The sequence below is a fragment of the Poecilia latipinna genome, unplaced genomic scaffold (genome assembly GCF_001443285.1).
Source record: "Poecilia latipinna isolate Pla-1442-1.1 unplaced genomic scaffold, P_latipinna-1.0 Scaffold1533, whole genome shotgun sequence".
In the NCBI taxonomy this organism is placed as follows: domain Eukaryota; kingdom Metazoa; phylum Chordata; class Actinopteri; order Cyprinodontiformes; family Poeciliidae; genus Poecilia; species Poecilia latipinna.
Window position 1 is genome coordinate 87,831 of NW_015114149.1, and position 16,201 is coordinate 104,031.

Here is a 16,201-nt window from a genome sequence, read left to right on the forward strand (position 1 = left end):
GTTTAATCCAAATTAAGTCAGCAGCTCCATCAGGCCCCCAAAGCTTCAGGGGCCCCATAAACGCTCATATTTACTGAAACCCGCGGAACATTCCTTTTTCAGCAAAAGCTTTCCTGATGTTGTCAAACTCGGCTCGCTGTCAGATGGTCTCTGCTGAAAAATCCTGAATGAAAAAAAGTTTATTCCCATCGTATTCAATGTTGCGTTGTTTTGTCGAGCGTAAAACAAATTCCCGATCTTGGAAATTCAGGAAACGTATGAGGACAACTCTGTGCCGGTTTGGTTTTGGAGGTGCCATCGTGCGGTGGGCCCTCTCAATGGTGAAAGGTCTATCGGTCTCCAGCCAGCGCGGCAGCATCTCCCGTATAAACTCCAGCAAAGGCCGCTGACCCTCAGCGCTCGCTCGGAGCCCAAAAAGGCGCAGGTTCTTCCTTCAGCCTCGATTCTCCAGGTTGTCGGTCTTAGCTTCCAAGTAGGATATTCGCTACAGGGCTTTGGCAAGATTAGCCGTACTAGTTTCTAAAAATTCATCCGCCGACACGATTCTGTTTTCAGCTTCCTCCAGTCTAGTAGCATTAGCGGCAACATTTTGCTTTACTTCTGCTATGTTTCCTCCAGAGAGGCAATGGATTTTGTCATTTCACCCATCTATCCTGTCCAATTTGTTTCCAAATCCACCAAACTCTGAATGCAACGACCCAAGTTCAGCTAGCACCGTGCTAAGGTCACACATGCTATCAATGCTAGCGGCCCCCTCTTTGTCTTCATCTGTTAATGAAATATCAGGTTTAGCTGGTTTTTGGGAACCGCGTTTTCGTGTGAAAACATCACAGTCCTTAAAAGTGTCATGATCGTGTTTCTGTGTGTTCATTTTTGCAGTTTTTTGTGTCCAGTTTCATTCCTGTGAGTCTCTGTCTCTGCGTCTTCCCCGTTGATTGTTCCCAGGTGTGTCTCGTTCCCTTGATCACCCCTGTGTGTATTTAGTCCCACCTGTTGTCTGTGTTTGTCGGTCAGGTCCTTGTCTAATGTCTTACGCTGTCTACGTCCGTCGTGTATTTCTTGTGGTCCTCGTTGTTCTGTTCCTTGGCAATTCATCATTAAATCATCATCTTATCTTCATCCTGGGCTGCCTGCGTCTTACCTCACCTCACTTCACCAAAACCATCACTCCTGACAAAGAGTGGTTGATTTTGACATTTTCGGATCCAGTTTACGTTACTAATCCTGTTTTTTTTTTTTTTTTGAAGATTTGGCCCAGGTCACATGGAGCATCCACTTTAAGCTGCCATTCTTGGTTCATGGTTCCACAGCGCCCCCAGGTATTAATTTAGTGTTATGCTCCACAGCAAAGGGAAAAGTACAACTCAAAGCCACTTCTTTCTTGCCCTCTGTGTCGGCTAAGCTACACACAGATTCGTTGCCATAACTACTGACAACAGCACCACTTTATGTTTCAGGAAAAATACTCCATTTCCCACACAAACAGAACATTCAGTCTGTTATGTTTTCAAACTTAATGTTTATTTTGCTACTAATCTAACACAGCAGTCTGTGGGTTGTTTCTTTTCTGCATTAACGCATACAAACTGTAGCACACACACTTCAGTAAAAACTAAGCAAAAGAATGTTATTGCCATCTCTTACCTTTACCTTTACACAGATAAATGAAGTCCATGAGGAGGACAGATTAATTTGATAGATGTGTAGCTGAGTATCATCAGTATAAGTGAACATTTATCCCATTCTGTCTGATGATTTTTCCAATTGGAAGCAAAGAGAATGTCCAAATTTAGCAAAGAGAAGTGGTCCGAACACAGAGTGCTGTGGTACGCCACAAGTTATCTTGGAGTGTGAGGAAGTTCACATGAGGAAACTGGAATTTGTCAGACAGGATTTAAACCTAAATCCTGCACCATTGATGCCTACATGAAGCACGATGTTCTGGTCCTGGAGGTGTGATAGACCTCAGATAGAAACTTTTTACACCAATTTTAAATAATGTTTTATAGTTCACATCAATTGGAATGTTTGTGTGATTGAATTTAAATAATTTTTTGTAAAGTGCCTCAAGAAGGTATTTGTTGTGAACGCTATATAAATAAACTAAATAGATTTTTATTATTTTATTAATTCATAAAACCACACTACCTACAGATTAGAGGTGTCTAATCTATTTACGCAGATTAGACTGGCGATTGGATGGCAAAAAGACTTTTACATTCCTTTACATGTCATCCATAGCCACACTGCCACTTTGCTCTGTTAACCTATAAGTACTAAGTAGGTTTTCTCATTTAATCAAGGAGGATAAAAGTCCATTGCTCATCTGTGTCAGCATTCGAGAACCTAGAGAAACAAATAAAAACTAACCAACAGAATAATATGAACGCATGTGAGAAGTGGAGATCATTTGCAGATTTATTTTATATGTGAATCATCTTCTGAGAGTAGGTGGCTCTGTTTTTGAACCACTCATCCTTTTTAAATTGAAATTCCTCAGACATTTATCATTGGGTGTCAAAGAAGAAACCATAAGAGACAAGTAAAAAAAAAAGAAACTGGCCTCTGATAAGAGAAACTTGTTTCCATGGCAATCTTGAGCATGTGCAATTTGTATGATGACTTCACAGATGCAAAGCCCTGCTCAGTACTGCCTCCTCCTCCATGGATGCAGCGTGTCTGCCTCCACACTGAACATGCTGCAGTCACATGGGAAGCTGGGCTTTGTGTTGGCAAAACTGCTTTGGCTGTCATTATGGAATTTAACTACATTACACTGAATTAACATCTGAGGCTTTTTCCTCCTAATATATTTCCTAATGTATAACACATTGTTTAATATAAAACCATTCCGCTCAGCTTTTCTGTTCCCTGTAATTTCTTGGATTGCTCTCATTTCTTTGATGAAAAACTGGAAATCATAGTCAATTATTACAGGAATATACATATTTTTTTTGTTGGAGGGGGGAGTTGTATATAACCATACAAAAATGTATTCAAACAATTTTATTGTCATGCCATTTTTAAATGGTTTGACAATACACAATGGTTGCTTGGGGTGCGAAATTTGAACTCTGGACCAAGATTAACAAGTCTAAATAATAAATACTTATTTAGATATATACTGTGTGTAAGTGGTATATGTGTGTTTATTTACACACATATACTGTGTGTAAATAAATTAATACATTTTTAAAAAGTAAGATGTAGCTAATTAAGTGCAGCTTGAGTTCAGGACGCTGGAGTTCAGCTGCAGGTTTCTCAGGCTGGTGACTCTGGATGCTCCTCAGCCTAAGGGAAGGGGCTGGAACAGACTGTGTGCAGGATAGGTGAAGTCCTTCATGATGTGAAACTCCTGCATCGTGATGTGTAGAGGTCTGAAGTCTCCCTCCTCCTCGAGAGATGGAAGGAAGAGCTTCCATGGCTCTTCCTTCCATCGCTCCACCCTGGATCGTCGCAGGGCTGCATACTAAGCCCCCTCCTCCTCACTCTGCTGATACATATCTGCTCGGCAAAACATCCCAGCTGTCATATAGTGAAATTTGCTGAAGACAAAATTCACTATATGATGCATCACGAGTCCAAATACAAAGAGAAGGTGAAACACCTGGTGCAGAAAATAACTTTTGCTTCAGCATGAAGACGAAGGTGGTGGATTTCAGAAGGGACAAGGAAACTCTTCAAGGAGGAGACCTCTACGACGCACGAGTTCCACATCATGAAAGACTCCACCCATTATGCACAGTCTGTTCCAGCCCTTTCCCTCAGGCTGAGTAGCATCCAGAGACACCAGACTGAATCAAAATCATAGATGTGGGTCTTGACTAGCATCTTGAAGCACTTTATGACGACTGATGTTAACCCTAACCCTGTCCCAGAGACTGTCCCTGTGAGAAATTATCATGGACCTACTGCAAACACATCTCATGGCCACAGATACTCACTCCCTGACCTCACTCCCTTTATTGGCTCATGTTTGAATGTTGCTGCATGTGCTTTATCCTTCTTGATGTGTCATTTCTTTGCCCTGACTGTCTGTTTAGTTTATCACCTTCTGAAATTGTGGAGTACTACTTATTACTTTAGACCAGGGGAGCCCAAAGTCGGTCCTGGAGGGCCGGCATCCTGCATGTTTTAGTTCTCTCCCTGGTTTAGCACACCTGGTTCAAATGATGGCTCATTAGAGGCCTAAGAAGAACATTGACATACTGAACAGGTTCTTACTACCACCAGGGAGAGACTAAAACATGCAGGGTGTCGGCCCTCCAGGACCGACTTTGGGCACCCCTGCTTTAGACCAACAGCTTTATACTTTTAATATTGAAGCATGACATAGAGAAACTCATGTTAGTTTACTTAATCACCACTAGATGTAGGGAGTTGGTTGGGTGAACTCATGCCTAAGATCAGAAGGCTGTTAGTGACTGCTGGCAGATGTTTAGTGTAACATGGAGCAGAAAGCTGAGGCCGTTGTTTCTCTCTGTGGGTGGCGCAGGTTCCTACAATCGATAGTAGCCACACAGGCACACCCACTAGAAGGAAACAAACGCACCCAGTACAACGCTTTCATTTTATTGACTGAGAGATTTCCAAAAGCAAGCAGAGTCCGAACAGAGACTAAGTCTGAGCGTGAAGAGAAGTTTTGAGAAGAAATATATGAAGTCCTGCTTTCAGACTGAAAATGTGTGCTCTTGGCAGAAAAATTCCGCCATACCTGTGGAAGCAATATTTAGTTTTGTACTTTATCTTCTTGTCTTACTTTTGTTTTTATTGTTTTGTTTGTATTTCCTTTATGTAAAGCATTTTGAACTGCCTTGTTGCTGGAAATGTACCTTCCTTTACCTTTATGGTATTTTTGACCATTCTTCCAGAAGCACATTTCTGAGGTCACATACTGATATTGGATGAGAAGGCCTGGCTCTTCTCATACAATATCAGTCTGTAATTCATCCCAAAGGTGTTCTATCGGATTGAGGTCAGGACTCTGCAGGCCAGTCAAGTTCATCCACACCAGACTCTGTCTTTGCTTTGTGCACAGTCATGTTGGAAGAGGAAGGGACCAGCTCCAAAATGTTCCCAAAAAGTTGGGAGCATGAAATTGTTCAAAATGTCTTGGTATGCTGAAGCATTCAGAGTTCCTTTCACTGAAACTAAGGGGGCCAAGCCCAGCTCCTGAAAAAAACAACTCCACTCCATTGTGCCAAACTTTACACGTGGCACCATGCAGTCAGACAAGTACTGGCAACCTCCAAACCTAGACTTGCCAGATGGAGAAACGTGATTTTTTACTCCAGAAAACGCGGAGTAACACTGTTTTAGAATCCAGCTTTACACCACTGCATCTGATGCTTTATATTGCACTTGGTCATGTATAGCTTGGATGCAGCTGCTCCACCATGGAAACCCATTTCATGAAGCTCTCTGTGTACTGTTATTGAGCTAATCTGAAGGTCACATGAAATTTGGAGGTCGATAGTGATGGACTCTGCAGAAAGTTGCTGACATCTTCAAACTATGCACTTCAGCATAGTTTATGTAGCCTACAGATTTGTGGCTAAGTTGTCATGACTAACCACTTCCATTTTCTTATAATACAGTTCACTGTGGAAAGAGAAGAAATTTCAAAACTTGTTGCACAGGTGGTATCCTAATACAGTTGAATTCTCTGTTTCCCTTTAAAAGCCAAACAGAATAAAATTCAGTCACAATGTTAAACAAAGAACATCCTGTCTTTCTGATTCAGATGACAGAAAGTAGCGATATATGGGGAGATAAGAGTCTGACTTCATCTGTATGGTTTACATGACTCCATTCACCGTCATCATGCATCCTCTGAAGACATCCACAAGTTCCTGTTGCCTAGTAATGCTCTTCAGTGGTCTGATTAAAATGAGCTTTAAAGCTCTGGACATGCTCTCTGCTGGCTGCATAATGAGTCCCACAGAGAAAAATTATTAACGGCACCCATTCTTTCAAATTACAAGTTAGGTGCAAATCAAACTCTGTTCAACAATTGCTGTCTCTTTCAGCAGATCACACCAGTCCACATCCAATCAGGCTTTGACTGATAGGAAAAGTGCAGGATATTTTCACCGTGGATATATTTATAAGAAATTTAATATCTCTTTTCACTGCTTTGCTGATGATGTACAAAATATACATGCCCCTCAAGAAACTACATAAAGATGATTCCCTACAGTCTTTAACAGATTGCTTAACAGAAGTTAATGGATGAACCAAATTTTTCTTCACTTAAATCTAAATAAAACTCAAGTTATTTTGTTTGTACAAAAGAGCCTTATAAATAGAAGATACAATTCTTGGTTCCTTCCTGCTATTAGAAATTTTGGTGTCATTTTTGACAATTGTCTGAAATTGGATAAGCAGGTAAGCTCTGTCGTGAAGGAATTTTCAGGCAGTTCGTTTTATTGTTTGAAATAAAAATTGAAGAAAAAAAAATGGATTCATTTTTTAATTTATTAAGCCAAAATCGAGATTTTTAATAATCTCATAACATTGGTACATTATTTCAAATTTTCCCTACTTGGTAGATATGGGAAGTAAGTACATTTTTATTGTATATTTTGGATAATCATACTTTTCTCCATGCATGTTCGAATGTAGTGTCATGTAACCTGTCGAAAAACACAATTTCGCAATTGATATGTTGCGAAATTTCTTACAAGGAAGTTTGTTTATGAAATTTCTTACAAGGAAGTTTGTTTATGCTTCCTGTTGTCTTCTTCTTCGTGGTTTGTGCCAGCAGCAAAATTTGGTTGTTGATCATGACTTGTGATGCAAAAAAAGTATTTCCATTGCAGTTTTGAACAAACAAAGATAAAAAAAAAAACAACTTGTTTTGTATTGTCAGTCTTCCAATTCAGGGCATTCCCACTGTTTAAAAAGGAGGATCAAAGGGTGTGCTCCAATTACAGAGGGGCCACAATCTTAAGCCTCCCTGGAAAGGTCTATTCAGGGGTCCTGGAGATGAGGGTCCGTCAGATAGTCGAGTGTAAGGACACTCAGAGGGGACCCGGAAATTCAACCACACACAGGAGTATACAAAAAGGGAAAAAGTTTTTTTTCTTATACTGGTTTCTGCTCAGGGAGAGGTCATCAACACAGCACTGAGGAGAGAGGGGAGAAGACTGGTGATGCACGGATAAAGGAGGGGTATCTGAGAAATGTTCAGCTTAACTGACCTGTAGAGCAATGGACGGGCGGAGCAGAGGAACAGAGGGTCCGATGACAGGGAGATGCAGGAAACCAATGGAACAGGGTTCTGAGGAGGCAATGAAGATCTCCACGGGGAGATCCAAAATGCGACACCCAGGGACTTTGTCAAGTATCAGGCTGAGGTCATACACAGGAGGACAGAGAGAACAAACTTAGTTTTGAGGGGCAGGCAGTAATCGGTGGTCAAGAGGCAGAGCTTGGGTCAGGGTCCAGAAATCCAGAATAGAAGGGATCCGTGAGGGGCTTGGCAGGAGGGGTAAATCCGTGGTCAGAAGGGGGGGTCGAAGAAACACTGAAGGCTTGGAAGGAAACGCTGGATCTCTACTGGCTCGTGGCTGTCGATAATCTGGCAAGGAAGCAGAGGCTGAGGGGTGTTTAAGTAGGGCAAGGCCCAGGTGGAACAGGTAAGCAATCAGGCGTGGCAGGTGAACTGAATGAGTGCTTAACACAGCATGGACAGGACATGAATCATAACAGTCGAGCCTCGAATTCAGGAAGAGCAATGTGGTTTTTGTCCTGGTCGTGGAACACTGGACCAGCTTTACACCCTCAGCAGGGTCCTGGAGGGTGAATGGGAGTTCGCCCAACCGGTCTACATGTGTTTTGTGGACTTGGAGAAGGCATTTGACTGTGTCCCTCGGGGAACCCTGTGGAGGTTCCTGTGGGAGTATAGGTACTGGGCGTTTTGATATGGGGTGTTAGGTCCCTGTACGACCGGTATCAGAGTCTGGTCCGCATTGCCGACACTAAGTCGGGCTCATTTCCAGTGAGAGTTAGACTCTGCCAAGGCTGCTCTTTGTCACCGATTCTGTTCATTACTTTCGTGGACAGAATTTCTAGGCGCAGCTGAGGTCGTGAGGGGATCCATTTTGGTGGCCTTAGGATTGCATCTCTGCTTTTTGCAGATGATGTGGTCCTGTTGGCTTCATCAGGTCGTGATCTGCAGCTCTCACTGGAGCGGCTCGCAGCCGAGTGTTAAGTGGCCGGGATGGGGATCAGTGCCTCCAAATTCGAGGCCATGGTCTTGAGCCAGAAAAGGGTAGAGTGCCTTCTCCGGCTCGGAGGGGGTCGTCCTGCCTCAAGTGGAGGAGTTTAAGAATCTCGGGATCTTGTTCACAAATGAGGGAAGAAAGGAGCGGGAGATTGACAGGCAGATGGGTGCAGCATCTGCAGTGAAGCGGCCGCTGTACCGGTCCGTTGTGGTGAATAGAGAGCTGAGTCAAAAAGCAAAGCTTTCAGTTTATCGGTCGATCTACATTCCTACCCTCATCTATGGTCATGAGCTTTGAGTCATGACCAAAAGAACGAGATCCTGAATACAAGCTCCCAAAATGGGTTTTCTCCATAGGGTGGCTGGGCTCTCCCTTAGAGATAGGGTGAGAAGCTCAGTCATCTGCTCCTTCACGTTGAGAGGAGCCAGTTGAGGTGGCTCAGGCATCTGGTCAGGATGCCTCCTGGATGCCTCCCTGGTGAGGTGTTCCAGGCATGTCTCACCGGGAGGAAGCCCTGGGGAAGACCCAGGACTAGGGATTATGTCTCTCGGCTGGCCTGGGAACACCTTGAAGAGCTGGAACAAGTGGTTGGGGAGAGGGAAGTCTGGGTCTCCCTTCTTAAGCTGCTACCCCCGCAACCCGATCCCGGATAAGCAGAAGAAAATGGATAGATGGATGGATGCTTCCATTAAGCAAATTTATCTTTGAAAAGTCAAATTAGTCAAACGTCAATATGGTCATTGGAAACGCACCTGTTGTCGAGTCTTTGCCATATAATTTTTAGTGACATGGAAATCTTTTGGCTATGGTCTGTAGCCACTCAAGAGGAGTTCAGACCAAGTCACATTCTTGGGGATTTGTTACTGGACTACAGATATGGACTAAATTTAACATTCCCTAATCCAGATTTTTTTTGGAATTCTGGTAACTCAAAATTCTTTGTGTAAAATTAGCCAATTTGTGGATTTTTTTTTCTAAAACACATCTTAAATATTTGAAAGACCCTAACCCTATCCCTAACCCTAATAACCGCATTTCAGTCATACCTACATTAAGTAATCATGTCTCAATAGCTGAGGGTCCAGGTTTGCTTAAGCAAACTTAAGCGAGTAGCTGCTTTTTACCATCTGCTAACATCTCCTAGACACAAAGTATAACCACACAGATAAAGTACAGCCAGTCAGAACCTGGGAAAATTAACAACAGACCTGAATTGACTGAATTGCAAGTGCCAGCACGTGGGCATTTTTTCTTTCAGCTTCCCAAGGTGCTGAAAGAAACCTTAGCAGGAGCGTTAACGGGTTAGGGTTAGGGTTAGGGGTAGCTTTGTGATGTCAAGTGGTGGACTTATATCATATAATTTATCATTTATTGTGATACATTTCTTATGATAATTTTGATTGATCTTTGTAACAATAAATTACAGCTAATGATGTTCTGCTAATGAGCCAGGCCAAAACCGTCCAAATTGTGGGGATTGTTAGCTTTACTAATCAATGTAAGATTTTTCTTCTTTTTTATCAAGAAAAATAAATACTTTCCACTAAAGAAACATGAAAATATCCTAAATTAATTTTCACTGTTACAGTTACAGACTCTTCCCAATAAAATAATTTTATTTTTTAGTATGAGCATCCACACTATGTGCCTCAGACATGACAGCGTGTCTATCATGACAATTCATGACCTGGCCCAAAGAAGGCACTCTACCCTTTTCCGGCTCAAGACCATGGGCTCACATTTTGGAGGCACTGATCCTCATCCCATCTACTTCACACTCGACTGCAAACCGCTCCAGCAAAAGATATATACCACGATCTGATGAAGCCAGTAGATCTGAAAAAAGCAGATCTGAAATCTGCTTTTTTCAGATTTTGCCACCGAAATGGATCCCCTCAATACCTTGACTGCGGCTAGAAATTCTGTCTACAAAAGTTATGAACAGAATCAGTGACAAAGGGTAGCTTTTGTGGAGACCAACTTTCACCAGTATCGAGCCCAACTTACTTCCTGCAATGCGGACCAGACTCTGACATCAGTCGTATAGCCACCTTAAAATCTGTATCAAATTTGAATACAAATGTGAAGTTAAATGCTGCATCAAACCGGAACATACTGCTTCCCGTTTATTCAGGACCATTCTTCCGCTGGGGGTCTGCCCCCATCAAGACAGACTGGACCTGTCTTGATGGGGGAACGTCGCCTGTTTTTTAGCTAGCTTTTTTTTTAGACTAGGGTTAGTCTAAAAAAAATACTAACCCTAATAAAGTCATTATGATATGAAAAATACAAAAGAAAGCAACTGAGATATAAAATTATATAGTTCAACAATCCCGATTACTGCATTAAAAAATTCAAATGCCTAGACTGCCCAGACACACGGAAGCAGAAAAACAAGCAAAAAGTCACCGAAGACCGTTTACCAATGTAAGAAATGTCTAGGTCTTTATTACATTCAACAGTACAGTACACCAAAATTGCACATTTTCACCAGATAATAGCAGCATTCTGACTGGCAACAGACTAACTAATAGGCACAATAAAAACATTAAAATAGAAATATACATTTGAAATAAGCTGTGGCACTTCAGCTGTTCATTTGCATGCTTCAAAAACAAAAAAAAACTCCACTATTGTACACGCTGTTTCCCCACCATTGACTCATTTTCAATGCAAGGACACAGGCAGGATCAATAAAGTCAGCCTCTCCTTTACTTTCCAAACATTACTCTCTCACAGAGCACAGGTCATTCAGTGCATTCCTGGTTCAGAAAGTCTTTTTATTTGCTTTTCGGAAAAATCTACTTCTTTAAATGCTGGTCTCCAGAGAAGCTGAGATGTGGAGAAGAAAGTGATCAAACTGTCAAGAATAATTTGAGGTACTCAAATGGTTTCAGTACCTTGATTATTAAAATTCCTCGAGGCACATTATTTGCCTCGAAGCTTTGTTAAGTTATGTTTTAATATTTAGCGCAGTGTGTTACAGACAGGTGGTTATTTTTGTTGCGTAACATTCTCACTTCCAGCTTCCTGTAGCTCCTGTTCAGGTTATGCTAGTAGCATAACCTCCAATTTTCAAGTTTTTCCGAGGCATCCAAGGGGATTTCATTAATTGATGATAAAGTCCGGCTTTTAGCGTTTATCGGGACACCAAAGACTGGCATGAAAATCACTGGCATGGAGTATGATAGCAGTTCTTTTGCCTAGTGGCTGGTTCGGAGCATAGTGAGTATATGAATACAGGTGGAGCAAAGACTGATGCAGATAGACAGAACTCAGCAGGCTCCTGTAGCTGATGCTTAGCGTAAGTGTAGCTTTACAGACAAACCAGAAAATAAATTTACTACCATTCCAGTCACAACAAAAGAGTAGCAACATACTTGTTTTTGTGTGTAACGAAAGGTGCCAAATCCCGTCGTGCACTTGGACACAAAAGCTAGAAGTGGTTGGGCAAAGTGAGACTTCACCTATTAAATTGACTGAAGATGATAGACATTTTTTATGTGTCTTTGTGAGCCTGCTGCTTTATTATTAAACTGAATATAATTTAAGATTTTGGCAGAATTTTTGTCGAAGTTAAATTAGTCAGCTGTTATTATAATTTTTTAAGCTACAGGAAAGTAATTGCAATAAATGCACAAATACATAAATTTGGGCCAAGGTTGATAACTAATATTAATGCTGCTGTTATGGCAGTATGTGCCAATATTTTATTTTGTCAAATTTTTTATTCAGTTACTCGCTTAATCAACAGAATAATGGATACAATACTCAAATAGTAAAATTATTGTTTATAAGACCCCTACAAAGCTTTATTCTATTTTTGTCTAATTCCAGCTGTGTAAATTTGTTTAAGAGAGAAGATACCACAGTTCCTGTGCCTGTGGACATATTGCTTAATTTTGGCCAAAGTCTCATATAGTTTCTTACGTTTCAATGCAACTTTGGTTCAAACGTATAATAGACTTGAAAGCTGTACATGGACTCAATTCTTACTAGAATAAAACTTTTCTAATACAAAAGCAGCCACTGAAGTGTCAAAGTGTCTTTGATTTAAGATGATTTTAATGGTTGTTTGATAATTCAAGCTGGGAATAATTTCAAATGCATATTCAGACTCAAAATGCAACCACACTTCCACTTTCACCAACACAGTGAGCTTCAAGATTTAAGACTGGGAGAGATAACAATTTCAATGGGAGATGTAAACGTAAACATGCATGAAGATGGAAGGTAGGATATTTCTGAAAACATGGTAGTAGAACCCTAACATCTACTATACTATGCCATAACCAGGCACTGCTTAGGACCAGTGCCTGTTTATAACCAATGACAGGTTAGAACCACTGAAGATCAAAATTGAACAACTGTTAAAACACAGAGTTCCTTCAAATCAAGGCAGTGTTGAGTTGCCTTTGTTTAAAATCAATATAATCATCATCTGACCACCATTAGCAGGCAAGGTGAGTAAAGTACCTTGCCCAACAACGCAAAGACAGATAGAATAACACACACATCAACAGATATTCAGAGCAACTTGAACCGGCAACCCACCGATTTTGTAGACAAAGTCCTAACATTGTCACCACCACTGTGGGTGCATGGGAGGCTTTAAACCACACAAACCACTAAAAACACACAGTCAAATTTAGAGTTTTGTAGTGTGAATAACCTGCTCTTTACCTGGTTTGATATTTTCTTCATCAAACCTGAAGGAAATGACTCAGACCCCACTCCCAACAGTGGGGATTTAAGATCCACCTTCCTGCTTCTTTCCCATTTGCTTCTTCTTCAGTACCAGTTGAGTGACTAACAACATAAAAATAAGATGCTCCAACATTCAAACACCCTGCACTGCAAATCACTTCTGAAGCACTGTGATGGAGTTTTTTTTTTCTATGTTCCATTTTAAAGTTTGATTGCATTTGTAGAAATGAATGGCAGAAATTTTAATCTCGAAGGACATGTTTAGGTCTGAATATCACTTCTTCCTGCTCAGTCACCAAGCAACAGACTGGTAAGTTGATAAGTCAACTTATCATAGCTGTGATAAGTTGACTTTTGTCAACTTATCACTGCTGTTCTCCAACTGCATCCATCTGTACACACAGCCTGTAAACAACAGGTTCTGATGTGATGAGATTAATTGCAAGCTGCAACTCCTGACGAGGAGTCACTGAAAAAAGGAAAAGCTTGTTTCAAAAAGGAAACAAGCTTTCTCATTTCCTTTTTGGATGGTGGTGACTGATAGAAGCACAGCATTGTGGGGGCTTTGGTAAATGACCTGTACTTGTATAGTGTGAAGTCCTGAGGACACTGAAGCACTTCACACTACATTCAGACATTCACCCTTTCACACAGTGGTGATGGTAAGCCACAGTTGCCCTAGGGCACACTTACAGAGGCTGCCAATGCACCACTGAACACCATCAGCAAGCAATCCAGGTGAAGTATCTTAGCCAAGAACTCATCGACAGAAGTGGACAGAGTGGGACTTGAACGGGCAAACCACCGATTGCAGGACATCATCCTGCAGGACTCCTACCATCATCCCCATTTTAGGTTTAGGTGGGGGCTTTAGGTTCAGGTAGCACACACTACCAGAATCAAACTGTCAAAAATGTTTGAGAAAAAGATTTGAGATTAAATCCATGTTTTCTAGAAAAAAACATAGAAATGCTGAAAAATTTAAACGACCAACATTTCCTTTCATCTTGGTGACTGTGTGTTTCAAGAGGGGGAGGTTGTTGGCTATGTAGTATTTACTTGACAGTGATGCAGCAAAAAATTATGAGGAGTTTAAAGTAGAAAAGCAATGTAGGTTGTGAGGTCGCTTTTACACAGTGTCAAAAGTGTATGGAAATGCATATAATATATAAAATATCTGTAAATATCAGTTAACACCCATAATAGCAGTATTAATATCAGATATGCGTGCATCCCTAGATTAAACCCCTGGGTAACTGCAGTGCTCTCATATCAGACTGCACATGAGAATACTCCAAACAGATCTTCTAAGGATCTAGGAGTCTGTCCCTTCAGCAGCTACTCAGCCCCCTGGCTTTTCAAAGAAGTGCTACTTTCAGCCTGAGCTTCTACTGAGAGAAATAAAGAACCAAGCAACCTCAAATGCAAGTTACATGGATTCAAAGTAGGGTTTCTAACAATATTATAAGAGTGGATTTTCCCTTTAAACCACAGAGCGATGCTCTCCACATATGTACACAGCACTGGGCTGGATGCGTCTCTTGGTGTTGCCCGGCAGTTGAGGAAGAAACTTGAAGTATTTGGGCATCAGATCAAGGCAGGCATCTCGGAACTTTTTGATCCTCCAGTAGTAGATGAGAGGGTTCAGGGCAGACTTGAGGTAGCACAACCACAGGAGCCACGTGCTGATTTGGAAAAAACTGTCTTTGTGGTAAAAGCCAAAACTGAAAGTAGTCACCAGACTGTAGGCAGTAAAGGGCGCCCAACACACTGTAAATACAGAGAAAAGAATGAGGATGGTGGTGAAGGCACGGGTCTTGAAGCTCATGTCTATGTTCATCTGGAAGGGTTTCTGGAGGCTCAGCAGGCCCAGCTTGCTGGCCTGGCTCAGACACATGCTGTCTGGGTGGCTGTGGATGCGGATGGCATTGTGGCGGATGGTGTTCAGGATCCCCATGAATGTGAACAGCATGACCAGAAAAGGTATGAAGAAGAAAACTAGCATGAGGATCAAGACGTAAGCATGATATCCTGGGTCAGCGCTGTAACCAAAAACACACTGAGGGGCTCTGGGGGGGATTTGCAGGCGAGGGGAACCTACAGCCAGAGGGGAGGAGAAAACCGAAGAGAGCACCCAGGTGATCACAATGAGCAGCTTGGCTCTCTGTGGGCTGAGCTTGTCTTGTTTCTGGACAATAATCAGAAATCTATCAATGCTTATTATAAGCAAAATAGCTCCACCTTCAATCACAAACAACCAGAAGAGCATGGCAGACACCCGGCAGAAAGTGTTCCCAAAGATCCAGGTGGTGGTCATAACAGTGACTAAAGCGAACGGCATGTTGAGGATGGCCAGCATCATGTCTGCAAACGCCAGGTTGGCCAGGAGGATGTTGATGGCGGAGCGCATGGCGGATCTCTGGTACACCATCAGGCACACCACCACATTTCCTGCAAGGGCCACCAGTAGGATGGTTGCCATGACGAGGCTGAAGAAGACCTGCAGAGGTAGGCCGAGGCCTGGGGCCATTGCTGAGGACTTCCCTGTCGGGGCGACTGGCTGCGGCGCGGACCCAGAGCCCAGGGACGTGTTCGCCATGGGGACGCCCTCCATTAGCACCGTCTCTGATGAGTTAGAACCCCCATGACGCAGTAGAGAAGTGTGTTAATGTCCCACATTTCTGGAAGGGGTATAGTGGAGCAAAGCCTTCCTTCCCAGAGTGAGTGTGCATCATCATGAGAAATATGGTGCTGGAGATCCATATGTTCCTCCTAATGTCATGGTGTCATCTTCACAGCTGTGGAATCCTAGAATTCAAACACAGACAAAACCGAACACATGAATCAGATCATATAAAAAACATTAAAAGCATATTTCAGATTTATTTAAAGAGGGGTTTTTATAGATAATGAAACCGACGTAAGTCTGCAGAAAAACAGAGAAATTGACATACTCAAAAAAGATGGAAGACTCAGACACGAAAAAAGATCAATTTAAACTTGTTCACTCACAAACGTAGGTTCATTAGATACAAAATGTTTAATTTTATGTTAGTACATAAAATTAAGTGAGCTAAGAAGGGCTAAGACAAGCTATAGATGCCATGCTACTGTTGAATATTTCTCTCTTTTCAACTACACAATTCCAGCAACCCAGCATGGGTGGAAGCAGAAGAATTCTGCTGCTCGTCAGTTAGCTCAGACACAATAGAATTTACAACATGTTGTAAATTAATAGAATAGAATTTACAACATGTTGTAAATTA

The 16,201-nt window shown here is 41.9% G+C and overlaps 1 protein-coding gene and 1 long non-coding RNA gene across 3 annotated transcripts in view; one reads left to right on the top strand and one right to left on the bottom strand.

Moving 5' to 3' along the window:
- Positions 1-6,858: 6,858 nt before the first annotated feature.
- Positions 6,859-8,004, top strand: LOC106963423 (uncharacterized). Its single transcript, XR_001428187.1, has 2 exons — positions 6,859-7,010; positions 7,719-8,004. It is a non-coding gene; the product is annotated as an uncharacterized LOC106963423 (long non-coding RNA).
- Positions 8,005-10,652: 2,648 nt separating this feature from the next.
- Positions 10,653-16,201, bottom strand: part of gpr63 (G protein-coupled receptor 63) — a 27,587-nt gene continuing 22,038 nt past the window's right edge. Inside the window, exons 2-3 of one of the 2 annotated variants that reach the window (XR_001428186.1) lie at positions 13,298-15,743; positions 10,653-13,219 (exon numbers count right to left, since the gene is read on the bottom strand). Coding sequence is in view for 1 of the 2 variants with exons in the window: in XM_015058322.1 (XP_014913808.1) it covers positions 14,419-15,549 (1,131 nt within the window). In the remaining variant the exon portion in view is untranslated. Of the gene's footprint in view, positions 15,744-16,201 lie in introns of both variants that reach the window. The other variant, XM_015058322.1, reaches the window with a different exon arrangement.